This window comes from Orycteropus afer, unplaced genomic scaffold (assembly GCF_000298275.1).
Source record: "Orycteropus afer afer isolate SDZICR_OR568_19922 unplaced genomic scaffold, OryAfe1.0 scaffold00069, whole genome shotgun sequence".
Classification (NCBI taxonomy): Eukaryota; Metazoa; Chordata; class Mammalia; order Tubulidentata; family Orycteropodidae; genus Orycteropus; species Orycteropus afer.
In genome coordinates this window covers 10,027,592-10,055,025 of record NW_006921656.1, presented here as the reverse complement: position 1 = coordinate 10,055,025, position 27,434 = coordinate 10,027,592, and the positions used below count along the sequence as shown (strand labels likewise).

At 45.6% G+C, this 27,434-nt stretch overlaps 1 protein-coding gene across 1 annotated transcript in view; it reads right to left on the bottom strand.

The window, feature by feature from the left end:
* Window positions 1-14,745: 14,745 nt before the first annotated feature.
* Window positions 14,746-27,434, bottom strand: part of KCNQ3 (potassium voltage-gated channel subfamily Q member 3) — a gene marked incomplete at its 5' end in the record, with an annotated part of 342,271 nt that continues 329,582 nt past the window's right edge. The window contains 6 exons of the mRNA XM_007940577.2: window positions 14,746-15,465; window positions 16,976-17,060; window positions 19,161-19,259; window positions 22,559-22,690; window positions 25,130-25,232; window positions 26,155-26,357. Coding sequence (XP_007938768.1) covers window positions 14,746-15,465; window positions 16,976-17,060; window positions 19,161-19,259; window positions 22,559-22,690; window positions 25,130-25,232; window positions 26,155-26,357 — 1,342 coding nt within the window. The remainder of the gene's footprint in view (window positions 15,466-16,975; window positions 17,061-19,160; window positions 19,260-22,558; window positions 22,691-25,129; window positions 25,233-26,154; window positions 26,358-27,434) is intronic.

Here is a 27,434-nt window from a genome sequence, read left to right as displayed (position 1 = left end):
AAAAAAAAAAAAAAACCAGTTGTCATTGAGTTGATTCTGACCCATGGTGACCCCATGGTACAGAGTAGAACTGCTCCAAGGCTGTGACCATTCAAAAGCAGATTGCTGGGCCTTTCTTCCCTTTGGTGGTTTCAGACTTCCAATCTTTGGGTTAGCAGTAGAGTGCTTAACTGTTTGCACTACCCAGTGGCTCCACTTATCTCCATTAGTGATCTACTCACTTCTCACTTATCAATAGGGTTAGGTTCCTAAGACCAGGTGATTATGCAAAAATCAGCATTATACAAAAATGGAGGATGACTACATCAGATCACAAAACAGAGGCTGACTACATCATTATATAACTGCCAAATTACATCATTACCTAACTGCCAAGCAACTGAGAATCATGGTCCAGCCAAGTAGACACATAACCTTAATTTCACAGCCAGTGTTACTCCTTCCTGCCTTGCACCTCAGATATTGTTACTTCCCATATGTATGTCATTAAAGAGCTGAACAGAAGATTTCAAAGAGCAGCTTGAGCAGACAAAGCCAATTTCTATAATGAAGTGTACAAAGACCTGGAGATAGAAAACTAAAAGGGAGGAACACAGCATTTCTCAAGCTGAAAGAACTGAAGAAAAAATTTAAGCCTCAAGTTGCAATATTGAAAGATTCTATGGGCAATATATTGAAAGAAGCAGGAAACATCAAAAGAAGATGGAAAGAATACACAGAGTCACTGTACCAAGAAGAACTGGTAGATCTTCATCCATTTCAGGAGGTGGCATATGATCAAGAACCAATGGTACTGAAGGAAGAAGTCAAAGCTGCACTGAAGGAATTGGTGAAGAACAAGGCTCCAGGAACTGAAGGAATATCCACTGAGATGTTTTAACAAATAGATGCCCTGCTGGAGGCACTCACTCAGCTATGCCAAGAGATCTGGAAGACAGCTACCTGGCCAACTGACTGGAAGAGATCCATATTTGTACTCATTCCAAAGAAAAGTGATCCCACGAAGTGTGGAAATTATCGAACAATATCATTGATATCATATGTAAGTAAAATCTTACCGAAGATAATTCAAAGACAGTTGCAGCAGTATATTGACAGAGAACTCCCAGCAATTCAAACCAGATTCAGCAGAGGATGTGGGACAAGGGATATCATAGCTGTTGTCAGATGGATCTTGGCTGAAAGCAAAGAATACAAGAAAGATGTTTACTTGTGTTTTATTAACTATGCAAAAGCATTGGATTGTGTGGATCATAACAAATTATGGATAACATTGAGAAGAATGGGAATTCCAGAGCACACACTTGTACTCATGAGGAACCTATACACAGACAAAGAGGCTGTTATTAGAACAGATCAAGGGCATTCTGCATGGTTTAAAATCAGGAAGGGAGTGTGTCAGAGTTGTATGCTTTCACCATGCTTATTCAATCTGTATGCTGAGCAAATAATCCGAGAAGCTGTACTATATGAAGAAGAATGTGGCATCAGGATTGGAGAAAGTTTCATTAACAACCTACGATATGCAGATGACACAAGTTTGCTTGCTGAAAGTGAGGATGACTTGGATCACTTACTGATGAAGATTGAAGACTACAGTCTGTAGTATGGATTATACTTCAATATAAAGAAAACAAAAATTTTCACAACTGGACCCATAAGCAGCATCACAATAAATGGAGAAAAGATTGAAGTCGTCAAAGACTTCACATTACTTGGTTCTGCAATCAACACCAATGGAAGCAGCAGTCAAGACATCAGACAATGTATTGCATGGAGCAAATCTGCTGCAAAAGACCTCTTTCAAGTGCTGAAGAACAAAGATGTCTCCTTGAAGACTAAGGTGCACCTAACCCAAGCCATGGTATTTTCAATTGCCTCATATGCATGTGAGAGCTGGACAATGAATAAAGAAGACTGAAGAAGAGTTGATGCTTTTAAGTTGTGTTGGTGAAGAATACTGAGAGTACCATGGACTGCTAAAAGAACTAATAAATCTGTCCTGGAGGAAGTGCAGCCAGAATGCTCCTTGGAAGTGAGAATGGCAAGACTTCATCTCACCTACTTTGGTCGTGTTGTCAGACCATTCCCCGGAGAAGGATATCATGTTTGGTAAAGTGGAGAATCGATGAAAAAGGGGAAGGCCCTCAATGAGATGGACTGACACAGTGGCTGCAATGATGGGCTCAGCTATAGCAAGGATTGTGAGGCTGACACAGGACCGGGCAGTGTTTCGTTCTGTTTTGCATAGGTCGCTATGAGTTGGAGGCGACTTGATGGCACCTAACACCACCAACAACATTTTGCATTTAGTTTCTGGTGGACTCCATTCCATTCACTAGGCTTGCTGATGTTTATTTATTAGTCTTGCTTATTAATCTGCATCTCAAAAATTCCTAGCTTGTCAAAGCTGGAAAAGACTCATTTCTTTTCCTCAACAAATCTGTCTTGAGCACTTCCTCTGAGCCAGGCATTGTACTGAGCACACTGGACACAGTTATGGGCAGAGCTCGGTCCCTGCCCTCAGGGAGCTCACAGTCTGCAGGAGAAGACAGAGAACCCAGCACATGGTGCCACCATGCTGAGACTATAGAGGAATAAGCAGGTGCCACCGAGTTGACTCCAACTCAAGGTGACCCTGTGTGTGTCAGAGGACACCTGCACTACACGGGATTTTCAGTGGCTTGTTTTTCAGACGTAGAGCACCAGGTCTTTCTTCCAAGGCACTTCTAGGTTCCTCTGAACCTCCAGTCTTCTGGTTAGCAACTGAGCACATTAACTGTTTGCACCCTAACAAAACTAGAGAGGACAACCCTACCTGGTCAAAATAAACCAAAGAAGCCTTCCTAGAAGGTGAGGATTTTAAACCATGTTTTAGATTCAATATGTGATGTTGGTGCCGAGGAGTGGGTTGGAGCAGTGGTTTTCAAACTTTAATGTGTATTGGAGTCACCTGGAGGGTTTGTTAAAGAGATTCCTGGGCCCACCTCAGCATTTCTGAGTCAGTAGGTCTGAGGTGGGGCCCGAGAACGGGCATTTCTGATGTGTTCTCAGGTGCTGTTGCTGTCAAGGCCAGAGGCAATTACTTGTCCAGAGGCCAGGTGCATTAGAACATGGCAGGTGGCTCAAGTGGCTGGAACCTGAGTGGGAGTTAGGAACAGGTGCGGGAGAGGGGGGCAGAGCCACGCCGTGCCTACTGGAGTAATACAGGAGAGTGATTGTGTGGTAGGCCTGTCGCGGGTGTTGGGGACACAGCTCTGAAGAAGTGGGCCGGGGTATTTGCCCTCTGGCATTTGTATTTCAGCGGGGGAGAGACAGCAGTTTCCTCAAAATCACTGTTCTCATCTCTGGAGTTCACAATAGAAGCCAACACAAAGGCTTGTCATGAGGATGAACCATCACAGGTAAGGCACGTACAGCCCCTGGTGGGCAGCAGCATTTCTGAACTTCTGGTTGGCTCTGTGAAGTGGACCCATTGTGCTAGCAATACCATGCCAGGGCAAGGCAGAAGGAGGAGAAGCCACGGCCCCTGGTCCCACTTCTGTGGCTTTCTGGCTGTTTGGCCTTCGGTGAGCTGCTTATCCTCTTTGAACCTTATTCTCCCCACATGTGAGATGCAGCTAATATTGCCTCAGAGCATCTGGACCCACTTTTAAACTTAAAAAACAAACCAAACCAAATCATTTGTCAGCAAGTTGACTCCAGTCCCAGGAACTCCATGTTTTTCAGAGTAGAACTGCTCCATAGGACTTTTCTATATGTAATTTTATTTTTGGTGAAAATGGACCTAGCAAAACCCTTTCTGCTCCCACAGTTTCTAGACACAGTGCTCAGTTGGTCCCGTTCTTCACATTGTGTCACATTCCCCTTAGTTCTGTTCTTGTTGTTTCACTCCATTTAATCTCCCTGCCTCCAAACTTCTCGTCTGTGTTTAAAGTCGCTGGGGACCGTCCAAGGAGTTTGAATGGCTGTGATGTCCCAGAAGTAGATCACCACACCTTTCTTCTGAGGTCCTTCTGGGTGAAGTCAAATCGCCTACCTTTCAGCTGGCAGCCAAGTGCTTAACCGTTGGTGCCACCCACAGACTGCTGAACTTGAAGCATTGTATATTTTTATAGTATAAATGCTACAGCATCATCTTACCAGGCTCTGGTGGCCTGAATAAGACCACTGACTGATTCTATTGGGACTTCAGTTCCCATCCTGCCACCGTTTCACTTTCCTTCACGCTCACTGGCCCGCTCTCTCCCAGCTTAATTCTATGGCCCTGAAGGTCACTCCTAACATCCTCAGCTCCTATCTTTCTTTTGCTTCCTTGGGCAGGTCCACATGTTAATATCTGCAAACACTCTGAAATTAAATGGCTTTTCATCTTTAATTTCATAGTACCATTTGATCTGAACTAAACATGTTTGGCTGAAAACCCTACCTGACGTCAGACTATTTATCATCTGTTTATCCTCCTTACCATAAATATTCAAGGGGCTCTGCTGGCACAGTGGTTAAAGCATTGGGCTGCTCATGAAAAGGTCGGCAGTTCCAACTTCCCAGCTGCTCCACAGGAGAAAGATGAGGCAGCCTACTTCCATAAAGATCTCCAGCCTTGGAAATCCTCTGGGGTAGTTCTACTCTATCTTAAAGGAGTCGGAATCCACTCTATGGCAGTGGGTTACTGTGAATATTCATATGTTTTGCTGTAGAAATATTACATTTTGATCCGAAGGACTTGCTCCACATGCTGTTGGGCATATTTTGTACAATATAATACCTTTCTAAAATATGGAAAATTCTGAATTGAGAAACCTCTCTGGGCTGAGGGTTTGGGATGAGATGCTGAGCGTGTCCCAGAGCCCTAGTCTGCTTGCTTAATTCTATGTCTTGTTTGCACCTGTTCTGATGATCAGAAGGAAAACACAACTATGTCACCTTAAATTTGTAGCTCAGTTGTCCAGCAGTGCAAGGGAGTCCCTCAGTGGTACAAACAGTTAGTGAGCCTGGCTGCTAATTGAAAGGCTGGAAGTTCAAGTCCACTTGGGGTGCCTCAGGGGAAAGGGCTGCAGTCTATTTCCAAAAAAGCAGTCATTAAAGGCCCCGTGGAGCACAGTTCTAGTCTGACACACATGGGGTCCCCATGGGTGTGAGTTGCTTTGATGGCAACCTGGTGTTGTTTGTTTTCACTGTTAAATGTCCAGGAGGCCCTTCATACTGCCCCAACCACTCTCTATTTCTAGGATCCATTCACTCATCCACTCTGTTTTCTCCAGGACCTCTTCCACCAAAACAACTCACAGCTAATGACCTCACTCCTACTAAGAAAATACAATCAGAAGAGACTTTCACATTGCCCCACTCCATACCTATTCTCCCATCTGTAGCTGGACCCATCTATTTGGCCTTCATCTCTGTCCCTAAGCATGAACCAACTGGGCTGCTTGCAAAAGCCAACCCTTCCTCTTATATGATAGGTTCTACAAACCCTCATAATCCAAGGGCATTGCTCAGCAATTTTCCCTCTCCCTCCCCTCTCTCTTGGTCTCTGGGCTCAATAATTCCACACACACCTCCTCCCCTGCACTGCAAGCTTATTCTCATTAGCATACAAATATGCCATTATTTCTCCTATTTTAAAAAAACAAAACTCCCTTGACCTCACATCTCCTGCAACTCCTACTTCAATTCTTTTTCCTTTTGTGATTAAACTTTCCAGATGAATTGACTCTGCCTGATGTCCCTGATTCCTCTCCTCCTCCTCTGCCTCAAGCCCACTACAATCAGGCACTCACCCCACCACCCCACTAGAACTGCAGTTGTCAAGGTCACAATGGCCCCCCCATTGATAACTCCTCACCTTACTTGACCCCTCAGTAGCCCTTGACACCACTGGTCCATCATTGCCTCCTTCTGGGGACATTCTCTGCACCCAGCTTCCCCAACACCATGCTCTCCAGATGTTCTTCATACTTCATTCCTGCTCTGGTGCCTCCTCCTCATCTCTCTGACATTCTAATGTGACTCGGTCCTTGGAACTCTTCTTGCTATACTTGTTTGCTTGGGAATCTCATCTTGTCTCATCCACAAGTTGTTGATATCTGTGTATCTATCATCATCATCTATCATCTGTCTATATGTCTTCAGTCTTCCTTATTAAATGTCCAAGACTGAAGTAGAATTGATGCACTTGAATTATGGTGTTGGTGAAGAATATTGAATATACCATGGACTGCCAGAGAGCAAACAAATCTATCTTGGAAGAAGTACAGCCAAAATGCTCCTTAGAGATGAGGATGGTGAGAGTTTGTCTCACATACTTTGGATAGGTTATTAGGAGGAACCAGTACCTGGAAAGGGGCATCATTCTTGATAAGGCAGAGGATCAGTGAAAAAGAGGAAGACCTTCAAGGAGATGGACACAGGGGCTGCAACAATGGGCTCAAAAAAAGTAATGTTTGTGAGGATGGTAAAGGCCTGGGCAGTGTTTTGTCCTGTTGTACATGGGGATGCTGTGAGTTGGAACTGACTCAATGGGACCTAACAACAACAGCTATCTATCACCTACATATCCATCTATCAACCCGCTTATCCATCATCTATCCATCCACCCATCATCTTCCCCCCATTCCTCCCTCCCTCTCTCCCTTCTTTTCTTTTACATCATCTTCAATCCTGAGCATCAAGCTTAACTACCACTAGATGTACCATATGCATCTAAAACTTAACACCTGCAAAAACAGTTTGCAACCTTATGGCAAAACTTATCAATTTCCCCATCTACTCCCATCTCAATTGATTATACCTTTACTTTTTCAGATACTGAAATAAAAACACAAAACAAAACAAAACTTTACAACCTTGCTGTATTCTCCTCTCACATCTCACATTCACTCTGTATGCAAATCCTGTCGTCTCTACTTTCAAATGTATCCAGAACTCAAACCCTTCTCACCACCTACACTGCTACCACTCTGGTCCAAGCCACTTTCGGATCTCAGCTGGATTATTACCATAGCATCCTGATTCATCTCCCTACTTCTGTCCTTGTCCTCTTCAGTGTATTCGCAGCACAGTAGCCAGAGAAGCCCTTTTACATACAAATCAGTTCTTATCACGTTCCTACTCAAAGCCCTGCAATGACTTCACATCTCATTCAGAGTCAAAGCCAATGTTCTCATTGTGTGCCCCACGGCCCATTGTGATCTGGCCCTGTTCCTTCTCCAATGTCATCTCTCACTCATCTTCCCTTTGCTAATTCCCCTTCCCCTCTACTGGCCAGGGACTGACTTGCCTGGAACCAGAAGGTAAATCGCTAGGGATGTTTTCATATTTGATGTGGAGGCAGGACACAAGGACAATTGGCCTTTTCTCAGGGGAGACACCTTATACTTAAGTGTGGGGAAACCAATGAGTCCCAGGTCAACTGAATGCCCAAGCTCATTGTTGGGAAAGGATGATTTTAGGGAGAATAACTGTTCCCAGGAGTATCTGGGACACAAGCTGTGAATGGGCTTCTGCTCCATTTGTGCAGTTGGAAAGGGATTTTCCCAGGGATATTGGGTTGCCTGAGACTAAGGGCGGATGTTGTTGGTGGAGGAATGTATGATTGTAGAGTGGGTACTCTGTCCATAATTGCACAGCCAGTCACAGACCTTTGTGCTAAAGACATAGACCTCGCAGTTAGGTGATGGCCTTCTAGCCCCAGAGTGGTGGGTGACACTCTGGTTTCTGGGATTACTTTCCAGATAAACCACCAGCACCCAACATCTTGTCTCAGTGTCCATTTTTAGAAAACCAAATTAAAGCACATTGGCTGTGTGGGCACAGGTTAGAATCAGAAGCTGTGACTCCCCGGACATTTGCTGTGTGCAGTGGCGGTTCAGTGGTGGAAGTCTCCCCTCCACATCAAGAGCAGAGTTTGATATCCGGCCAGTGCCCCTCATGCCCAGCCACCAGCCACCTTCAGTGGAGGCTTGCATGTTGCTGTGATGCTTAACAGCTTTTGGTGGAGCTTCCAGACTAAGATGGACCAGGAAGAAAGGCCTGGCCATCTACTTGAAAAATCATACATTGAAAACCCACGAATCACAATAGTCTGATCCGCAACCGATCGTGGGACTGATACAGGACAGGACATGTTTTGCTCTGTGATACATGGTGTGGCCCTGACTCAGGGCTGACTCGATGGCAGCTGACAACCACTAAGTGACTCCAGGGAGAACTTCCAGCTTCCTGATTTTATTCCCTGGGCAACAACTATACTTTTGTTTGTGTGCGTGGGTCTTGTCCACTAAACTTTCAATCCTAAGAAGGAAATCTACAGCATCAATCACAAGGTCCTGTGGTGAGCAGAGCCATGCGTTCTCCACATGTTTCTTAAGGCTAGTACTCATGAAGACCACATTTCCCATCCTCCCTTATAGGTTAGTTTGTACCATGTGACTGGGTTTGAACAATGGGAATGTGAGTGGAAGTAATGAGTCACTTTTAATTCTAAGGCAATTAGAAACAGGTATGGCCTCCTTGTACTCTCCCCCTCCTAGTCCTGTGGTTGGAAGAGAAGGGCACAGCATGGTGGACGCTCCAGAGGAAGCAGCCCAGAGCCTTACCGCATTCTTTGGAACTGAGCCAATCCACACTGAACAGTGATTTGAGCAAGAAATAGATTTTCATTGTAATAGGTCATTGATATTGAAAGGGTTTTCTGTCGCAGCAGCCACATTAATTATCATAAATAATACCGTCCCTGAAGAGTTGTTTTGAAGCAAATAACATTCCTCCACATAATCATTGACACATTTATTTATTAATAAGTGGTGCAGTATTTATTTGTTTTAAGATTGAACATAAAAAATCAGGTAAGAATTGTTTGCATAATATATATGGAAATCAACCTAGTAAAGTTGTTCAAATATTGGACAGAGCCAGAATATAAATTACACATACAGTTTAAAAATTACAGGAAATCATATTATAAAGAGCACTAAAGGCCACTTGTGGAATAGTTGTGTTCCCGCGTAAGCCGGAACGGAAAGAAAGCCTACTCGTAGCACGAAGGAGACAAATTCAGGGAGCAAGGCACCAGGATTCTATGCCATAAAAGGGGGTTAAAGAAAAGACAACCCAAAATCAAATGCAATGGATTTGTGTCACTGGAAATCTCGTTTTTTTTTCTTCAGAGATTAAGTGTTTTCCATCACTGCTACATTAGAGAGAGAAAGAAAAGGAACAGCCACATCCCATCCAGAACGATGTAGAAATCATTTTTCTCTTTAAAATAGAAAGTTTGCTGATATTGTGAGATTTTTCAGGAAGGGGCAGAGCCTGCCTCATGCCTCCAAAAGCAAAAGTCTCTGACGCTCATCGAAACGGCTGCCCGAGATCCCGGGACTCGGCTCAGCACCTGGCCCCACAACCCTCCGGGAACTGTGGAAGGATGAGGCTCTCCCCTCCCTTGGAAAAGCATTCAGAGGGCAAAGAAGGGCCCAATTACTAGGTCAGCTTGGCATCCACAGGGACCCTTGATCTTTTGATGCTGGGAAAGAGAGACACAACAGTTCTGAGCTTTGGGCCTCCCAGAGGATGCTTTTATAGATTAAACTTGTTTCTGCAGGATTTTAAAGCCCTGAAATAAAGGTACAGTGTAGAGACAAAAGACCCGAGTCAGCAGACATGGTGACATTTGAACTTGTGTGGGTAAAACCAGTGACAGGTGCTCCTTGGAGGCAGAAAACAAGGGAGGCTTGTAAGATATCTGCAGCCACACCAAACTCCGTGAGCTGATGAATTCCAGCTTGAATCAGGGGAATCATTCATGTGGTATTATTTTACACACACCACTGACAGCCAGATTGAGAAGCCGTCTGAAGGAGCAAGAAGGACCCCAATGAACAGGCACTCTTCCCTCCAGAGACTGAGTGAGCCTGTTACCATTTTGCTGTAATGCTGACAGGGTTCAGAGAGCCACACATTGTGGAGAACCACAGGTCATGATCTTGAAGCATCTCCATTGACCTGGAATACTTGGAGGGGGCAGCAGGAAGAATGAGCTTTGGAGGCACAGGTGCTTTGGTTAAACTCCCAACTCTACCTCTTACAGTGCATGACCTTCCGCAAGGTCCTTTCTCCCTCAGCTTCAGTTTCCTCATCTATAAGATGGGGACAATAACACTTACCTCATGAGGTTAGAATGAGGATTACAGAAAGTTAAGTCTTAGAATTGTTAGGTAGCATGCAACTCATACAGAGAGTTTAGGAGAACTTTCTCTCCTCTTCTCTGACTTGTTGGGCAGAGGACATGGATGGAACATTGCAAGAAAACACGCTCTCATTTTTCATCCTTACTGTTAGGCATCAAATTGCAATACATTTGACAAGTCTAAGATGAATTGCAAATCTATAAGCACTGGACTAGGTTTTCTACTGCTTAATTTTAAGTTGCTCTCAGCTTTTCTTGGTCAACCAGATGAGATGGAAGTAGCTCAGTCCTTGCCTGGCCTTGATTTTGGTAGGGATTTGGAGAGAAGAAAGCAGCTTTTTTTTTTTTCCCAAGAATCTCCTTCAAATCCAGAGAACTTTCTTCTTCACAGCTTATCTGAAGCTGTGTCTATAAAGTCCAACTCATTGCACTCAAACTCACTGGCACTCAACCCACTCAACCTTCCCTGTGCTGATGGATTCACTATCATTTGGATGCTGAATTTCTCCTTTCACACTCCTCTGGGCCATTCCTTCTGTGCAGAGTGGTCTTCAGGGGTGAAATTTTATAGTTCTCATTCCTGGTGGACACTGTGTGAAGGGCCCACTGATATCTGAGGCCACCAGTCTCATAGCTCTTTGAGGGCAGTGACTCTGGTTTTCTTACCTTTGAATTTGCTGTGCTTTGCACAATGCCTGACATATTGTTGTTGTTGTTGTTATGTGCCGTCGAGTCAAACCTGACTCATAGCGACCCCTCCTTGGGTTTCCGAGGCAGTATCACTACAGAAGTAGGATTGCCCAATATAGTAGTGCTTAAGAAATAGTGGAAAATGAATAAATGAATGTGTAGTCATTCACTCTTAGTACAGTGACACTGAATTATGAGGATGGTCTTGGCACCTTACAAGTAGACTCAGTTACATTAGGTTTTTCTACATGTGATTTTTCTCTAAACTCAGTACCAAAGAACTTCTTTGCACAAAATAGGCACTGGTTGCATAATTATTGATAATTAGCTTATCATGGAGTCTTCTAGTGATGTTTCAAAATATCAACATCTTGTCTAATAAGCATAAGGTCTAAGTTCTCAGAACAAATACAGTTATCGAATAGAATTTTCTTGGACTTTTTTTTTCCTTTTCCTTTCACAATTTTTTTTTTCTTTCAACTTTTGGTATTGGCTTGTATGACAGTATTTGATAGTTGAAACTCACCTTTGATCTCAAATACTTTTTTTTCCTCAGCCCAACAGGGATCACCTTTCACCTAACATTTGGAAAGTAGATTTACTCATTCATTTCACTCCCGCTAAAATGTGATCTCTTCAGCATTTCCATATATCACATACACAACAATGTGAAAACCTATTCCTTAGGATGCCCAGGGATCCAAAAATAAAGAAAACCTTTGTTGTTGCAGGTGCTTTGGATGTATATTCCTGGATCATAATTTCAACTAAGTAAATTGTTCCTAATTTTTATGATGGAATTAATATGTCACTTATTCATGGAATTCTGCCAATACTACTTCAATTTGTTGGGCAAGCTTCAAAACCATCTAGCATATCTGAAGTAATATAATATCCCATATAATATAATGTAATTATAGAGTAATATAATCTTGGGCAGTGTTAGCAACTAATTCTGTTGGATTAGTCCGTCACTATGTTCCTTTGTCTGACAAAAGGACTTTGGCACACTCTGCTTGCTGCCATAATTCATGTCCCATCCCAGACCCTGAATTTCTTTCTGCTTCATCAATGCCAGTTATGTTGCTGATGCTATCTGTGGGCAGGCCATTCAAGGTCTGGTTTGCTTTGTTTCCTAAAATGTATTTTTTTAAAAGGAATATCAAAGCAGAAATTTTTCAGAAGATTATTTTTGTTGTCTTAGGTGGGAAGGAATAGCTGTTAAGATTCTTCTCATTCATTCATGAAACTTGTGTTTTACCTGTGTCTAAATCGATACAGATACCTTGTTAGGTGACAGAGACGTAGTGGCAATCAAGACAAACCCAGTGCCTGCCATCATTACATATGACCCAGCAGGGTAGCTAGACTGCTTGCCTACAGTTTGGAAAATAATACGAGAGCCAATCCTTTCTAGGTTAAAGAACCAAAGGCAACCCCTCAGATGTTGGAATCCATGGTCACTGTTCTTAGCCTGAAGATGAGAAGATCACAGTCTTTTGAGCAAGAAGTCCATGGAGTTCCTGAAAGCTGCATCTATTCGTAAGATATGGAGGCTGGTAGGTTCTAAAGAATATTACTAAGTCAAAAAGAAACAAGTGGTACATGCATGAAGCATTGCATTCATTCTCCATCATTTCTTCCCCTTTGGGTTTTAAATAACTCATAGATAAAGAATACAGTGACGTGTAAGGTGATACACAGCCCAATCATTTCTGGTGAAAGATTCCAGAAAGGTCACAATCAAGAACCAAGCCTTCTGGAGGGGGCATGTTCTCAGATCATTACCCCCAGTGGCACTTTAAGCCATAGTAAAAGCGGGGGGGAGGACCAAGGTCTCTGACCTTCAGATTGTTAGAAGTTCAAATGGCAAACCACAGAGTAGGGGCTTCATGACTGATGCCGGGGATCACTCTTGTGTATTTCCCACCTTGGACTCCAAGGTCGACACCCCTTCACTTATGAGATCTCCTAACCCCATGAATCTCTCCCTTCCTATCACTCAAAATGCTCTCCCATGGCCAGTGACCTCAGGGTTTGGTTTTAAGTTCCTACAGTCAGGGGCCGAGCCTTCATCTGTATTGTTCTCTGAGCTTTTTGCATGGTTCCTGTTGACAAGTGGGTTGAGAGGAACCAACATCTGAAGAAGTAGCTCTTCTCCCCAACACAGTGTAGGACCTTGCATCAGGTAATGATGAAAGTGTCAACCATATATCTGTCACAACTACCGTGGCCCTTGACAGGACTATGTGGGAGCACACTGATGGCACTTGCATGTTGATATTTGCTTGGGCCATTTTAATCATTGTGTTAGTCACCATGGCAACCACCCATGACCAGCACTTAGATGAATGAAAAGAATAAGACAATGATACACAGCGTAGTCATTTAGCTACTCCAGACCAAGCCTAACAGAAATCTTTTCCATCAGAGTTCTGCAAGAGAGTAGCGATGTCTCATAAGAGGCCACAGGTTGGCTTGTGCTTAGTATTGATACTTGTGTAGCAGGACAGTGCTCTGCAGGCCATCTGCTTGCACTTCAGCTGGTCTCATGGCTACATTGGTTTTAGTATTTTTATTAAAAGAAAAAATCTGGTGGAGCAAAATTGGGTGGTTCTGAAAATCTTGCCATTTGCATATCGTTAAATGTTGTAACTTGCTTGTATTAGTTTATTTCTGGATCCAAAATACAATGCATCAGGGGAGTGTATTTGCAATACCAGTGACCATCCCCTCCCCTTGGGTAAACTGTGTCATGGGTGCTTTCTAGACACAGAGGACTGGTGGCACGATTTCTGGGTCCCAGTGTGGAAATGGCAGAGTAGGGTATTGAAAGAGAACACATGAGGAAGGAGCCAGCAGCTGGGCATGGAGTGCTAGCTCTCCAGAGACACAGGAGTGACCCTGGGAAGGTCACTCAGACTGAACCTAAGGATCTCACTGTGGACCAGATCATTTCTGCGTGCCCTTGCGGCTCTTCCTTCCATCATCTCTGTGTGTCTTGTACTTAAGTATCATGGGGAAGGATGTGGGTTGGAACCTCATTTTGAAGGCACTGACCATAGTTCCTGCCCAGAGAGGCCCCCACTTCTGATAAATTTCACTATCTTTGGCTATATAAATTGGGAACTATTTTCACTTGAATGTGTGAGTGTGTTTTCTTCCTCGCCAATTCATGACACATCAGAAAAGCTACCCTTGGGATCATCACCACCTTTTACAGATGAGGAAACTGAGGCACAAGATAAGACAATGGCAGACCAAGTGAGGTCCCTTTGAGAGCTTTGCAATGGTTGTGCCAGTTTTTCTTTAATAAAATATTTTAAAAATGTCTTGGTATTGGAGCCACGATGACTTTCCTGTTCTTTTCCCAGTGTTAGCTCAGTGGGCAACTGCACTGATGATACTCAGCGTATTTTTGTTGAGAAAATTATTTCCTTGCTTTAAAGAATGGTGTCATTGCAGTGTTTAACACAAAGGGGCAGTGATCCTAGAAATAACTTAAAACAACGTTCTCTCTTACCAAACCCAAACCAGCCAACCAACCAGACAAACAGCTCAGTTTGTCAATCATTTCTCCCTATACTGGTCCAATCATGATGAAAAGAAAGATCAACGTGAATCTTAGAGGAGACTAGTGGTACCATTTACATAGTGTAACGTCATGCAAACCATGCTTAAAAGGAAGTGGCTTCCTCATGATGACATGGGGAGGAACAAGGCCGTGATAAACCCCTGCCTGGGGGGCCAGCACGCACACGCATGCATTTGATGCAGCCACTGGCGGTCCCACTGGTAAGCTTTGGGTGTGAGCAGTGAGCTATACATAGTCTGTCCACATTACGAGGGGTCAGCCAGTGACCCCATTACGTGGGCTTGTTGGAAGGGGTCCATATTGAATCGGAAATCCCATCCCCTGTGGAAGACAGAGGCATGGAGCCGCTGGGTGTGAAGGGATCCGTGTCTGTGTCCGTCTCACCCTCGGCAAGGTACCGCTTCTCCCTCATCCAGCTTGACCCCCCGCTGGGGCCAAACATGTAATCCTCTCTGTCCTGGGAGATGCTGAAGCCACTCGGAGAGCGTTCCAGCTCCTCATGGTTGACGGACATGAGGGACAGGGGGGTGTCGCTGTCCCGCGTGATGCTGCGTCTCTGCCGGGGGGAGATGCGGTCCGAGAGGGGCCCATGCAGTTCACCCTGGGTGTGGTAGTTCACTCGGGAGTCGACAAGAGTCAAGATGGGCAGGACAGTAGGCCTTTCTGGGTACGTCGTTGATGCCTGAACCTTTCCAGAACTGGGTCCCCCTCGGGGAAGGTTCACTGGGTCGTGTGCAAAAAACCCATAGGGACCGACTTGGTCGATGGGCACCTGGTGGAAGCTGTAGGGGGCGTCAGGGGGGCCTGTCTCAGAATAACTGCAGATGATGGTTTTCAAATCCGAGTACCTGTTCTCCTCTTTCTGGTCCGCGTCGGCAGGCGAGGAGGCCCCCTTGGTCGGGTAGTAATCGGTCACGTGCACCTGCAGCCGCTCCAGGTGCTGCATGTGCATGTCCACGAGGAAGTCCAGCTTCTTCCCCATGTCGTGAACCTGGGAGGCACAAGCAACCAGAGATGACTTCCCTCTCTGCAGGTGGGGGTCATCGGTAATGGTGGGGAGGAAATACTACAGTGGTGACTTTCAGCAGGTCCCTAGGTGGCACAAACTGCACTCAACTGCTAACCTAAAGGTTGCTGGTTCAAACCCAAGCAGCAGTGCCATTGATGACAGTCCTGGTGATCTGCTTCCATTAAGATTATAGCCAAGAAAAAACTCTATGGAGCAGTTCCAGCCCGTAACACATGGGCTTGCTACGTGACTCGACTGACAACAGTGGGTTTGGTGTTTTGGTTGCTTTTCACAAAGGAAAAGCACTTGTGATTCACAATATGACAAGAGCCAATCATCTACTTCCTGCCTCCCCCTTGTGAGCCCCACACATTTATTAATGGCGATCTAGAAACGGGCTGGAGTCCCTGGGTGGGTAAATGGTTAGGTGCGTGACTACTAAGCGAAAGGCCGGTGAGTTGAATCCACCCAGAGGAGCCTGGGAAGAAGGACCAGGTGATATGCTTCCGAAGCCCACAGCACTGAAGACGCCAAGGGGGCAGTTCTACCATGGAACACATGGGGTGGCTATGATTGGAATCAATGTGATGGCAACTCTTTTGTCTTCTGGTTTGTCTTAGATACAGCATAGGCCAGGGCTTTCCAAAGCAAAGGCTGGACGCAGAGAGACTGTGTGAGAACAAGGCCCACAGCCCTTCCTCATCCCTCAGAGGAGGGTATGGCCTTGCTAATGGCATATGGGTCAAGAAGAAAGAGTTCTTCTTCATTTGCAGACATGTCCTTGAAAAAGAAAAAAACAAATTCCCTGCTGTGGAGTAGGAACTGACTCAGCGACCCCTCCTTGGGTTTCCGAGACAGTATCTCTACAGAAGTAGATTGCTCAACCCTACATCTGAGGAGTGGCTGGTGGGTTTGAACTGCCAGCCTTCTGGTTAGCAGTCAAATACCTTAGGCACTGTGTCACCAGAGCTCCTAACATGTCCTAAGATGGAAGCAAGTGGATCATTAGTGTACATCACTCCTACGTGGTGATGTAAACCCTGACTATTACAGACACGCAAACCAAACCAAACTCAGTGCCATCGATTCAGACCCGACTCATAGCAACCCCTCCTTGGATTTCCAAGGCAGTATCTCTACAGAAGTAGATTGCCCAACCTTCCTTCCGAGGAGTGGCTGGTGGATTTGAACCGCCAGCCTTCTGGTTAGCAGTCAAGTGCCTCAGGCACTACACTACCAGAGCTCCCCAATTCAACCACAGAGGTGTTAAAATTCTCCTCGGAGAGACTGAGGAAACAGAGGCCCAGAACAACAGTTAATTAACTTGCTCTTGATCACCTAGCCATTAAGTGCTAAATCAGGGATTTAAATTCCATACCCTTTTTGGAATAGTAGATGACATTACTGAAGTCTTTTATCTCCCTATGAAAAATGGCATTTGGAAATACATTTATTTATAGGTCGTTTTTGGTGAATGAAGGAAAAGACCTACCTGTTTTTCAACTTTTACAAATTTCCCCATCATGCTTTGGTCTTCAATTTCTGATGTGGACGCTCTGCCTACATATGGTTCATTCCTAGGAAAAAGTCGACAATCACGTAAGACCACTTGATCCCTTTCTGCTTTGCTAGGCAGGCTGAGGCCGATGTAGTGATAATTCCTCACCTCAAGCCAATGCAGCCTGGGCAAGGCCCACTCAACTTTGGAGTGAGCCAGGAAAAGCCAATGTTCTCCTGACTTCACCTCTAGTGTTTCGTGCTTACCTTCACGGCAGGAAAGTTTAAAGCCAAATATTACATTGGTATTAAGGTGTCTCTGTGACAGAGGTAGGAGCTCTGGTGGCGTAGTGCCTAAGGCATTTGACTGCTAACCAGAAGGCTGGTGGTTCAAACCAATCAGCCACTCCTCAGAAGGATTACTGGGTAATCAGAAACCCAAGGAGGGGTCACTATGAGTCGGATCCAACTCCATGGCAGTGAGTTTGTTTTTTTGGTTTGTGACACAGGTGGACACAAAGCTGGACGGTGCAATTGGCTGATGTGCTCAGAGGCTAACTGAATGGTTGGGGGTTGAGCCCACCAACAGGTGCCTCAGAAGAAATTCCAGGTGATCTACGTCTGAAAAACCAGTCAATGGAAACCCTCTGGAACACAGTTCTGCTCTGACACACATGGGGCTGCCATGAGTTGGAACCGACCCACCAGCAAGTGGTCCTGGCTGGTGTCCACGTTAATAAAGCACCTACCTGTGCCTAGAGTGTTTCATTACTTTAAATGACATCCCTTGCCTCTCAATCTCAGACTATTGATTGAGGGCATCTACTCTGAGTGTGTGCATGTGTGTGTATGTGTGTGTGTAGGGGGATGTGTCTCATCTCTGAAATTCTATACCATGCATATGAATGTTTCATGAGGCCCATTCTGCTAGGAATGCAAAACAAATGCCAAGTCTGGAAAACAGCAAAAGATGGTGCTAGTGGGCCCTGGGCTCGGGATGTGTGCCGCACCTGTTCTTCGACTATCAGAGTTAACCACAACCAAGCCAAACCCACTGCCATTGAGTCAATTCTGACTCAGAGTGACCCCACAGGGTTTCCAAGGCAGTAAATCTTTTAGAGCAGTAGATTGCCCCATCTTCCTTTCATGGAGTGGCTGGTGGGTTTGAACCGCCAACCTTCTGGTTAGCAGTCAAATGCCTCAGGCACTGCGCTACCAGAGCTTTACTCAGGCAGAGTTAGGGCTGCCTAAATTCCAGTGGCTTTACTGTGTTTCTATTCTCTATCCATGAGAAGAGCTCTTGTGGAACAGTGGTTAAAGCATTCAGCTGCTAACCCAAAGGTCAGTGGTTCGAACCCATCAGATGCCCCTTGGGAAAAAGATGTGGCAGTCTGCTTCTGCAAAGACTTACAGTCTTGGAAACCTTACGGGGCAGTTCCACTCTGTCCAATAGGGTCACTATGAGTCAGAATCGCTTTGGCAGTGGGTTTGCTTTTTTTTGTTTTTGGTATATACACAAGAACTTTAGGGAGCCTGAATACCCTCCTGACCTGCATCCGATCATGGAGGTGATATAGCACCAGACAGCACTTCATTCTGTTGTGAATGGATGGGGTCACCAGGGGTTGGGGGCTAAGTCGACAGCCACTAACAACAGCAGCAAAACATTGCTCACAATCGTTAACGTCAGGTTCTTTCTAGAGAGTTGATTTTTCTCTCCCATGAACTCCTGACTCCTGCCATGCCTTGGCCCAGTTGGCTGAGTGGTCTGTGTGGTCTTGAATTAAAGCAGAAGCCAAAATCGATGGCCCGGGGCTTAAGTCTGGCCACGCATGTGTGGTCCTTGGTCTGATAATTTAAAAGATGTAAGCCATCTAAACCAAGGGAATTTACTGTATATGCGGCACGATTTCATTGATATATAAAGTACAAAAAAGGCCAATATAATGGATGCTGTTGGGAGTCAGGATATGGTCACCTGGCGGGTGAGGGTAGCTCCCAGGGTGCTGTTGAGACTCTGCAAAACTCCCTGAGCCCTCCACGATGCCCACTTCACTGTATACATTTCACATTACACCTCAGCGCAAAGCAAATGAAGAGGGAAGGAAAGGAAAACCGAACAAGACGAATCCGGCAGGTCCTGGGCAAGCTGTCCACAGGCCCTGGCAAGGCCACCCTACCTGGGAGATTGTTGAGACGGGTAGGTGAATGCTGTCCCCTTCTGAGACTTCTTGTGTTTTGGAGTAGATGGAGGTCCGGGGGTGAAGACCATGTCAATTCTGAAAGAAGAAACACCCAAGAGGGGGCATAAATCCCATAGAGCTTCGCATTCCGAGGAAAACAAATGAGCCCATTTGCAAATGAGTCAGGGGGTTTGGAACATGTGAGAGGAGAAGGAGAGAGGGAAGAGAAGGGGAGAAAGGAGAGAGATGGGAGAGAAGGAGGAGGAGAGGGAGGGGGTGGGGGATGAAAGGAAAGGCGAATTTATGACTCCAATGTCTTATCTACCACTCTGTGATTATCCTGTGCACCTAGAGTGTCTTCCCATCACAGGAGAGGAAGAGACAGCTTAACCACCCACACAGGGTAAGTTGTCTCTTATGATTCTTGTAGGAAATGTCACTTTTGATCAGCGAGCCTAACTCGCCGCCCAGCTCCTTTATTCCCGAGAACATCGAGTTAGGGAGTTTTTTCTGCCAAAGCCTAGGCTCTGTCTTCAGCCGAGCGGAGTACTGCTGTCCCGCTGGCTTCTCTGGCCATGAGCGTGACGGGTCTGACATCAGCTCCAGTCCCTGCTTCCGTGACTGATCCGAGCCGCTGCCGAGCCCAACAGGAGAAAAAAGCCCTCTGTGGTGTCCGCAGGCTGGGGTAGGGAGGGGGCTCAGGAGCAGGCTGATGGCTCACGGCAGGCCCAGGACCATTAAGACCACGCACTGAGAAACAGCCAGCGGTCACTCACTGTCTCTTATCTGAAAACCCAGCTGTTCCCCCACTGACACCACCATATGTTAAATCAACCTGCCTTTCTCCCTGGACCACTGCGGCTGCACCATGGTTTGAGGACATCCAATTAGTGATCCGGGCAGCCAACCTCCAGCACGAAGGAAACACGTTTTGCCTGATAAAGATCGGAAACTATGGCTGTGCGATATTTTTGGAGTCTGCTATGGCGACATCATGCTGCCTAGACGATAGATAAATGGTACTAAAAGGGACGAGCAGAGGGCCACATTAGCACCAGTAACGGCACTTCAGGCTCAGACTGCATCCATGCCTTCACTCATCTGGCAGACTCTGGGCACCAACTGTTTGCCTGCCACTGGGCTAGGCCAGCAGACTTGACCGTCTACTCAGAGGTAAGTCAGGTTAGCAATGACCATGCCGCCAACCACTGCACCATCAGCTTGCAGCCCATTCCACGGTATGTTCCTCTTAGCTCTGCAGGACGACCCAGTGGGGAAACAGCCTCCAGATGAAGAAACTGAAGTGCAGAGAACAGCCTCGTCAATTTGAAATCGCACGTAGCTCAGGGGATGAGTCCCGAACAGGACTTTGATACTCTGCCTGCCGGTTCTATGTCTCTAGACATCACACATGGTTTCAATGATTTTGGTTAAAGGATGTCTTTATAAGTCCTTGAAAATTTGATAAATTTAAAAAGTAGAAAAACAATAAACCACACATAGCCCCATCATCTCGATACAGCCCCTGTAATCCCTTGGATGGGGTCCTTCTGCTCTTTTTTCAAGGCTCTTGTGTGCGAGAGGCTATGTGTGTTGTATAGATTGCTTAGGAAATACACACGTGTATGCTTTTGTAATCCTAGTGTATATATACATTAGTTAATATCATCACCAGATCTAGGTAGAATATATATGTATGTATGTGCATATACACAACATATATACATATATATGAGTAAATTGTTTATAATTATATAATATATATATTATATATATTTTCACAGATCACCAAAACATGTTTAAATACCATTATATACTTTTTCTAAGTATCATTTGATGGCTGCATTTTTTTTTTTACTGTGGTAAAATATTTATAATATAAAATGTAGCATTTTAAGCAGCTTTTAGTATATAATTCAGTGGTATTAATTGTATTCACAAGGTTGGACAACAATTACTACTATTTATTTTCAAACCTTTTCCATCCCCCCCCACAACTCTGTACCCATTAAGCGATAGCTTCCCATTCCTCCCTTCCCGCTTCCTGGTAAACATTACTCTGCCTCCTTCATTTGCCACTTTGAGACATGTCATATAACGAGGATCATAGTTATCCACTTGTGTCTAGCCTGTTTCATTCAACATAATGTTTTCAAAGTTCATCCATGTCATAGCAGGTACCAGAACTTCATTTCTCTTGATGACTGAATAAAACTCCATTACATGTAAGGACCACACTTTGTTTATCCATTGATCATTGATGGTGCACACCTTTTTGTTTGTTTTATTTTCAAGAACAGAAATTAGTTTTCTCCCAGTTCTGGCAGCTAAAGGTTCGAGTGACGGTGCGTGAGCTTTTAACGAGCACAGGCAGCATACTCTTCTTGACCACTCTTTTCTAATTGCAGAAGTGTTGTGTGTTGGAGAGAGCAGGAGCTTTGTAACCAGCCAGACCTAGTTTGACTCCAAGCTCTGCTACCTACTAGCTCAATAATTTTGACCTTTGAGCTTCTGTATCCTTGTCTATAAAATCCCACCTGCAAGTGAATACCTTATGCGGTTATAAGAGATTAGACACATGTACATAAAGCACACAGGTGTTCAATAAAATGGTTTGAATTATTGAGTTGGGTAGTGATGCTCTTCCACATTTTCACTGTTATAAGTAATTACCTGATGAACCCTGTGGTAGTTAAGTTGTGTGTCAGCTTGGCTGGGCCTGGTGTTGAGTGGCTGGGCAGCTGCATGTGCTTATTCCCCATGATGAGACTGGTCATCAGCTCCAGGGTGGAATCTATGCAGCAGCTGAGAAGCTGCCTTAGGGATGTGGTCTGCTCCCAGTATATAAGAAGAAGCACTGAGCAAGGTCTCTGCAGGTTTTTGATGTGCCTGGACCCTGCATGTAGCTGAGTCTTCACTCAGCAGCCTGCCATGTTGTCTACTGATCTTAGGATTATTCCTGGACTTGAACCAGCGACCTGCCGTGTTGTGTGGTCATCTTGGGACTGTTCCATTTACTTGTTGACCTTGGGCTTGTTGGCCTCAGCAGCCAGCAGCCGCCTGAGTTAAGAGACGTCTCCAGCTTCAGTGGGTCAGAGGCACAGCTAAAGGCCAAGGTCGAAGGGCTTTCACCCAGCCCCTAGAGCTGGCACTTTGAACTCTCTTCTAGCCTCCAAAACTGTAAGAGAATAAATCTGTTTATTCACGCCATCCCATTTGTGGTATTTACTGTTAGAGTGGCACTAGGTAACCAAAACAAACATCTTTGTTCTAAAATTTTCCCCCTGCATTTTGAGTTACTTCTGTCTGCCTTCCACCTTAAACTCTAGGGTTCCCATGCCTTTAATTCCTTAGTGGGCAGGAAAGCACAGTCCCTCTAGATGCACCTGCCTTACCTAGTCTGAAGGTACTTTATCCTGGAAAGCATGTCAAGGTGTCCTGCGGAATACTGCTCAATCACATCCTTCACGTCATAAGGCCTCAAAGTCTCCTTGAATTTTTTCTTATAGAGACGGAATTGGAGAATTCTGCAAGCAGAGTGGACATGCTGATGAGGCACTGGTAAGGAGTGAAGGCAATCTTAACACAGGGCTAGCAAACTCAGGATCAGGGAAAAAGGAACCACAAAGACTGACTGGGAAGAACTTTCAACACTTGGCACTGGTTCTGCCGCTTTGATCACACAGAGTAAGGCTGGCTAGCCCCTTGCCTTCACGTCCACCACCCTGAACTCATTTGAATAATAAGAAAACAATAACAACAATAAGATGGAGCATTTATCAAGTGTTCATTATATGGCAGCACTGAGCCAACTGCCATATAAACAATCCTGATGGTGAACGGCAAGGTGACCGAACCGCCTCTGAGAGCCCAGTGTCCCCCCGGCCATCTAGCTAACTTGGGCAGAGCTGGTCCTCACACTGAGGTTTGTATGCAGCAGTCCATGCTTTCACTCCATGTGTCATGCTGCTTTCTATATAATATATATAATCTCAAATTCTTCTTTCATGAGCTCCTAGCAAGGAAAAGCTAGTTTCTTCTCCCTGTGTTTTCTCACAATGTCAGGCACCCAGAACTGATGAATGAGGCCACCCTCCCTGCCATCTTTCTAGGAAACAGTGAAATTAATGTACCTTGAGGATCCCCCCATGAGGTTGACTCCTATTAAGCACAGTGTCAATTAAAAACCCTAATCAATGGGAGCTCTGGTAGCGTAGTGGCTAAAGCACTTGACTGCTAACCAGAAGGCTGGCGGTTCAAACCCACCAGCCACTCCTCGGAAGGAAGGTTGGGCAATCCTACTTCCGTAGTGATACTGCCTCGGAAACCCAAGGAGGGGTCGCTATGAGTCGGGGCCGACTCGACGGCAAATAACAACAACAACAACAAATCAATGGTCAGTGTCTCGAAGCCCAAGCTGACCCCGTGCTCTCCTATCTTGTACTTGCACAGTAAGGATTTTCTGGTACATTCAGAATTCTTTGCCATAGCCCACTGTACCAGCCTCTAATGGTATTTTGGCATGTTGATTATATCATCCAATTTACTTACCATCCTTCCCAACTTTGGGTCATTTTCTAAGCCTGCTTTTTTCATAGCTTATCTAAGGTAGGGGCCAGCAAACCACACCTTGTGGACCAAATCCAGCCCTCTTCCTGTTTTGGTGGGAGCTCTGGTGGTGTAGTGTCAAGGCATTTGACTGCTACCCAGAAGTCTGGTGGTTCAAACCCACCAGCAACTCCTTGGAAGGAAGGTTGGGCAATCTACTTCTGTAGTGTTATCGCCTTAGAAACCCAAGAAGGGGTTGTTATGAGTCGAAATCGACTTCACAGCAGTGAGTTTGGTTTTGGTTTCCTGTTTTGGTAAATAATTTTAATGGCACACAGCCACACCCAGTCATTATGTATTGTTTACAGCTGCTTTTGCATTACAGTGGTAGAGTTGAATACTTACAACAGAGATTATATGGATGGCAAAGCCTAAAGTACTTACTGTCAGGCCCTTTATGGAAAAAGTTTAGTGACCCCTGAACTAAGGTGACATAAAAATGCTAAAAAGGATAGAACAGAGTGCAAAACCATAGAGCATCCCAGAAAAGACTCCCTCCAGGTTGACACAGATTTATTAGTTTGTTTTCTTTGAATAAGCTCCTTCAACCAGTTATGAATCCAGGTAGTGTGTCCTCATCCAAATGTGTTGCATTGTGCAGGACACTGTGCATGAGGGATCAGGAGAAATCGGTCAGAGGCTGGCTGAGGTCACTATGAGGAGACTATTGTAGTCGCCTGATCTCTTGGACTTGGAATCTTGCAGAACAGATCATGACTAGTGCTTGCAGAACCCAAGTTAATGTCTAGAAATTGCTCTCTCTTGCTGAGTGCTTACAAACACATATCCTGGCAAAGTTTTCTTTAAGAAATAGACTATTTTTATTTCCTTGCAGAATTCTAAAGCAAGACAGAAATAGCCAGGGTAGATTATAGTCTCATCTGATATGAACAAAAAATTCTAGTATTGATGATCCTGTTCAAAGTGTTAATGAAAAGAACCCTACAGATGAAGAAAGGCAGAAAAGCTATTGTGAGGAAACAGTGATTATTCACCACTGCCCTCCCCTCTTTGAAATGAATGGTGGTTAAGGTCAGAGAGGAGGCCCAGGTGGTGAAAAGGGTTCACACGTTCAGCTGCTAACCCAAAGGTTGGAGGTTCAAGTACACCAAATGGAGCCTCAGAAGAGCTGGTGACTTACCCACGTATGAATCATTTTTCTTTAGGTAGCATGCTCCTATGTCGTGTTTTGCATGAGTGGACTCAGAATCTGAGTTTAGAGTTACTGAGGGGCCTCCTGCTCACCTTCCCAAAACCCAACAGCCCTTCCTGCCGCCTTCCCAAATCCCAGCTGCCACGTTGTGGAAGTGGGGCCAGGGCCTGCAGAAGCACCCGGGTGGGGGCAGAGGGAGTGTTACCTGACCGCTCGGATGGCAGCCTTCAGGGTGGGGATCATGTCTTCGATGAGGAAGTCATTTCCGTAGCCCCTGTCTTCCACCATGGGATCTCCAGTCCCTGCATCTGGGAAGGAGACGCTCTTGTCAATGCCAGGCCATGGGACTGGGAAAGGTTCAGGGACCTCATAAACTGCAAGCCTTCCTAGTCACCTCCAGTCTTTGTACCCACTTTGTGACACCATGCAGTGTTCTCCAGGTGAGGAGTCTGTGTCTTTCTTGTCATCCCCATTCTGTTACTCAGAAGCCTGGGCCACAGCTGCCTGGAGTTCAGGACAGCTGCAGGTGGGGCGGGGAGAAGGCTAGAAGGAAGTGCTGTGGTTCCTGGGCTCCTGAGTGGTCCACAGAGCCAGCAAGGCCACACTTGGGCTTCCGGTTGGACAGAACTGAGTATGGATTCTTGCCCTGTCAGCCACTCTCCTCGTGACCTTGGGGAAGCCATTTGGTGGCCCTCATGCATCCCAGGTGGTCTAGAGAGGACTGAGTGGTCGCAGACCCTGAGGACATGGCCTTTCCCATTTGTTGTCTCTTTCCACAAGTGAAAGAGGCCAGAGTCGATCGTTCATACCGCACAACTCCACTTCCCACCCTCTGGGGGCAACGAGGGCCCATATCCTCCAGGTCCCTCTGGACCTGGCTGCTCCTTCCTACAAGTGGCCTCCATGATAATTCACTCATCCTGTCCACCTGCAGAAAATGTGGCAAGATGGCCCAAGGCTCCCGAGGGGCTTGTGCCGACCAATGGTGGTGAAAAGAGCTCAGTTGGGAATCTCCTAATGTATGATGAGTCCGTGGGAATATGTGACAGACGCCTCCAGCTCAAAGGAAATGAGGAAGATGAAGCAGGAAGTTGGTTCAGGGAGGCAGGGGAAGAGTGCTTGTGTCAATTTGACAGTTCTTCAAATGGGGAGGGGGAGGAGGTGAGTTAGGGAAGGGCTGGGGGTCAGGAGAAGGAGAGGAGATGGGGTAAGAGAGAAGGAAAGCGTTACCTTCAGAGCTCTGCCAGAAAGCGTAGGCTTTCATGCGGAAGGCGGTGCGGAAACGCTCTTTACTGTTTAAGCCAACAGGCTTTGGTTCTTTAGAAGGACTTTCTTCTATGGCATCTACATTCAGAGGGGTAAATAGCTTTCCTTTAGTATTGCTACCACGAGGATTAGAAAGGCGAACCCGATCCAAGAGACCCAGCTTTTGGCTACAAAATAAGCAAAAGTTAACAATTTTCCTCCTTCAGTGCAGGTTCTCATAATTTCTGTCCCTCCATAAAGACTCACACATTTTCCTCCACACATGAACGGAACCAGGCACTCACAATCCTAAATCTGTGTTAGCAGCTTGAAATAGGACAGTGTGTGGTTCAAACCTAGCTCGCCAACTTTCTAGCTGTTACACCTGGAGCTTGTTACTTAACCTCTCTGAACTTCAGTTTCATCATCTGCTTCAGTGGCGCTTAAATGAGATAAAAACAAAAGCAAAATGCAACAGTTGCCGGTAGTGGACTCCGACTCACGGCAACCCCATGTGTGTCAGGGTAGAATTGTGATCCACAGGGGTGTTGATGGCTGATTTTGTGGAAGGAGATTGCCAGGACTTTCTTCCAAGGCACCTCTGGGTGGACTTGAGCCTCCCACTTTTCGGTTGGCAGCGGACTGTGTTAACCGTTCGCACCACTCAAGCGTTCCTTAAACGCCAGGCAGAAGGAAAAATGCCAAGCTCACAGCAGGGATGCTCAGAGTTGTCTCCATTCTTCTGCATCAGTAACTTCCTGTCTTCTCCTTGTACCACCACCCCACGGTACACAGACAGATCTTTATTTGTTCCTTGAAATGGGGTCTTTAAACTAGTGACCACAGACCTTCTGCCAGAGGCAGAATGTAGGGTTCTATGAACTTTGAGTCCCCACACAGTACAAAGGGTTAAGTGCTCGACTGCTAACAGAAAGGCTGGGGGTTCCAGTCCACCCTGAGGTGCATCTGAAGGAAGGCCTGAAGATGGACTTCCAAAAAGCCAATCACTGAAAGCCTTGTGGAGCAGTTCTATCCCAACACTCACGAGGTCACTGCGAACTAGAGCCAACAGCATGGCAGCCTGTTTTAATGAACTTAGATGGGGAAAAAATTACACCTTTAATTTACTAACTTCTAACTGAAATTTAAGGGAGCTCTGGTGGCATAGTGCCTAAGCCATTTGACTGCCAACCAGAAGGCTGGTGGTTCAAACCCACCAGCCACCTGGGAAGGAAGATTGGGCAATCTACTTCCATAGTGATACC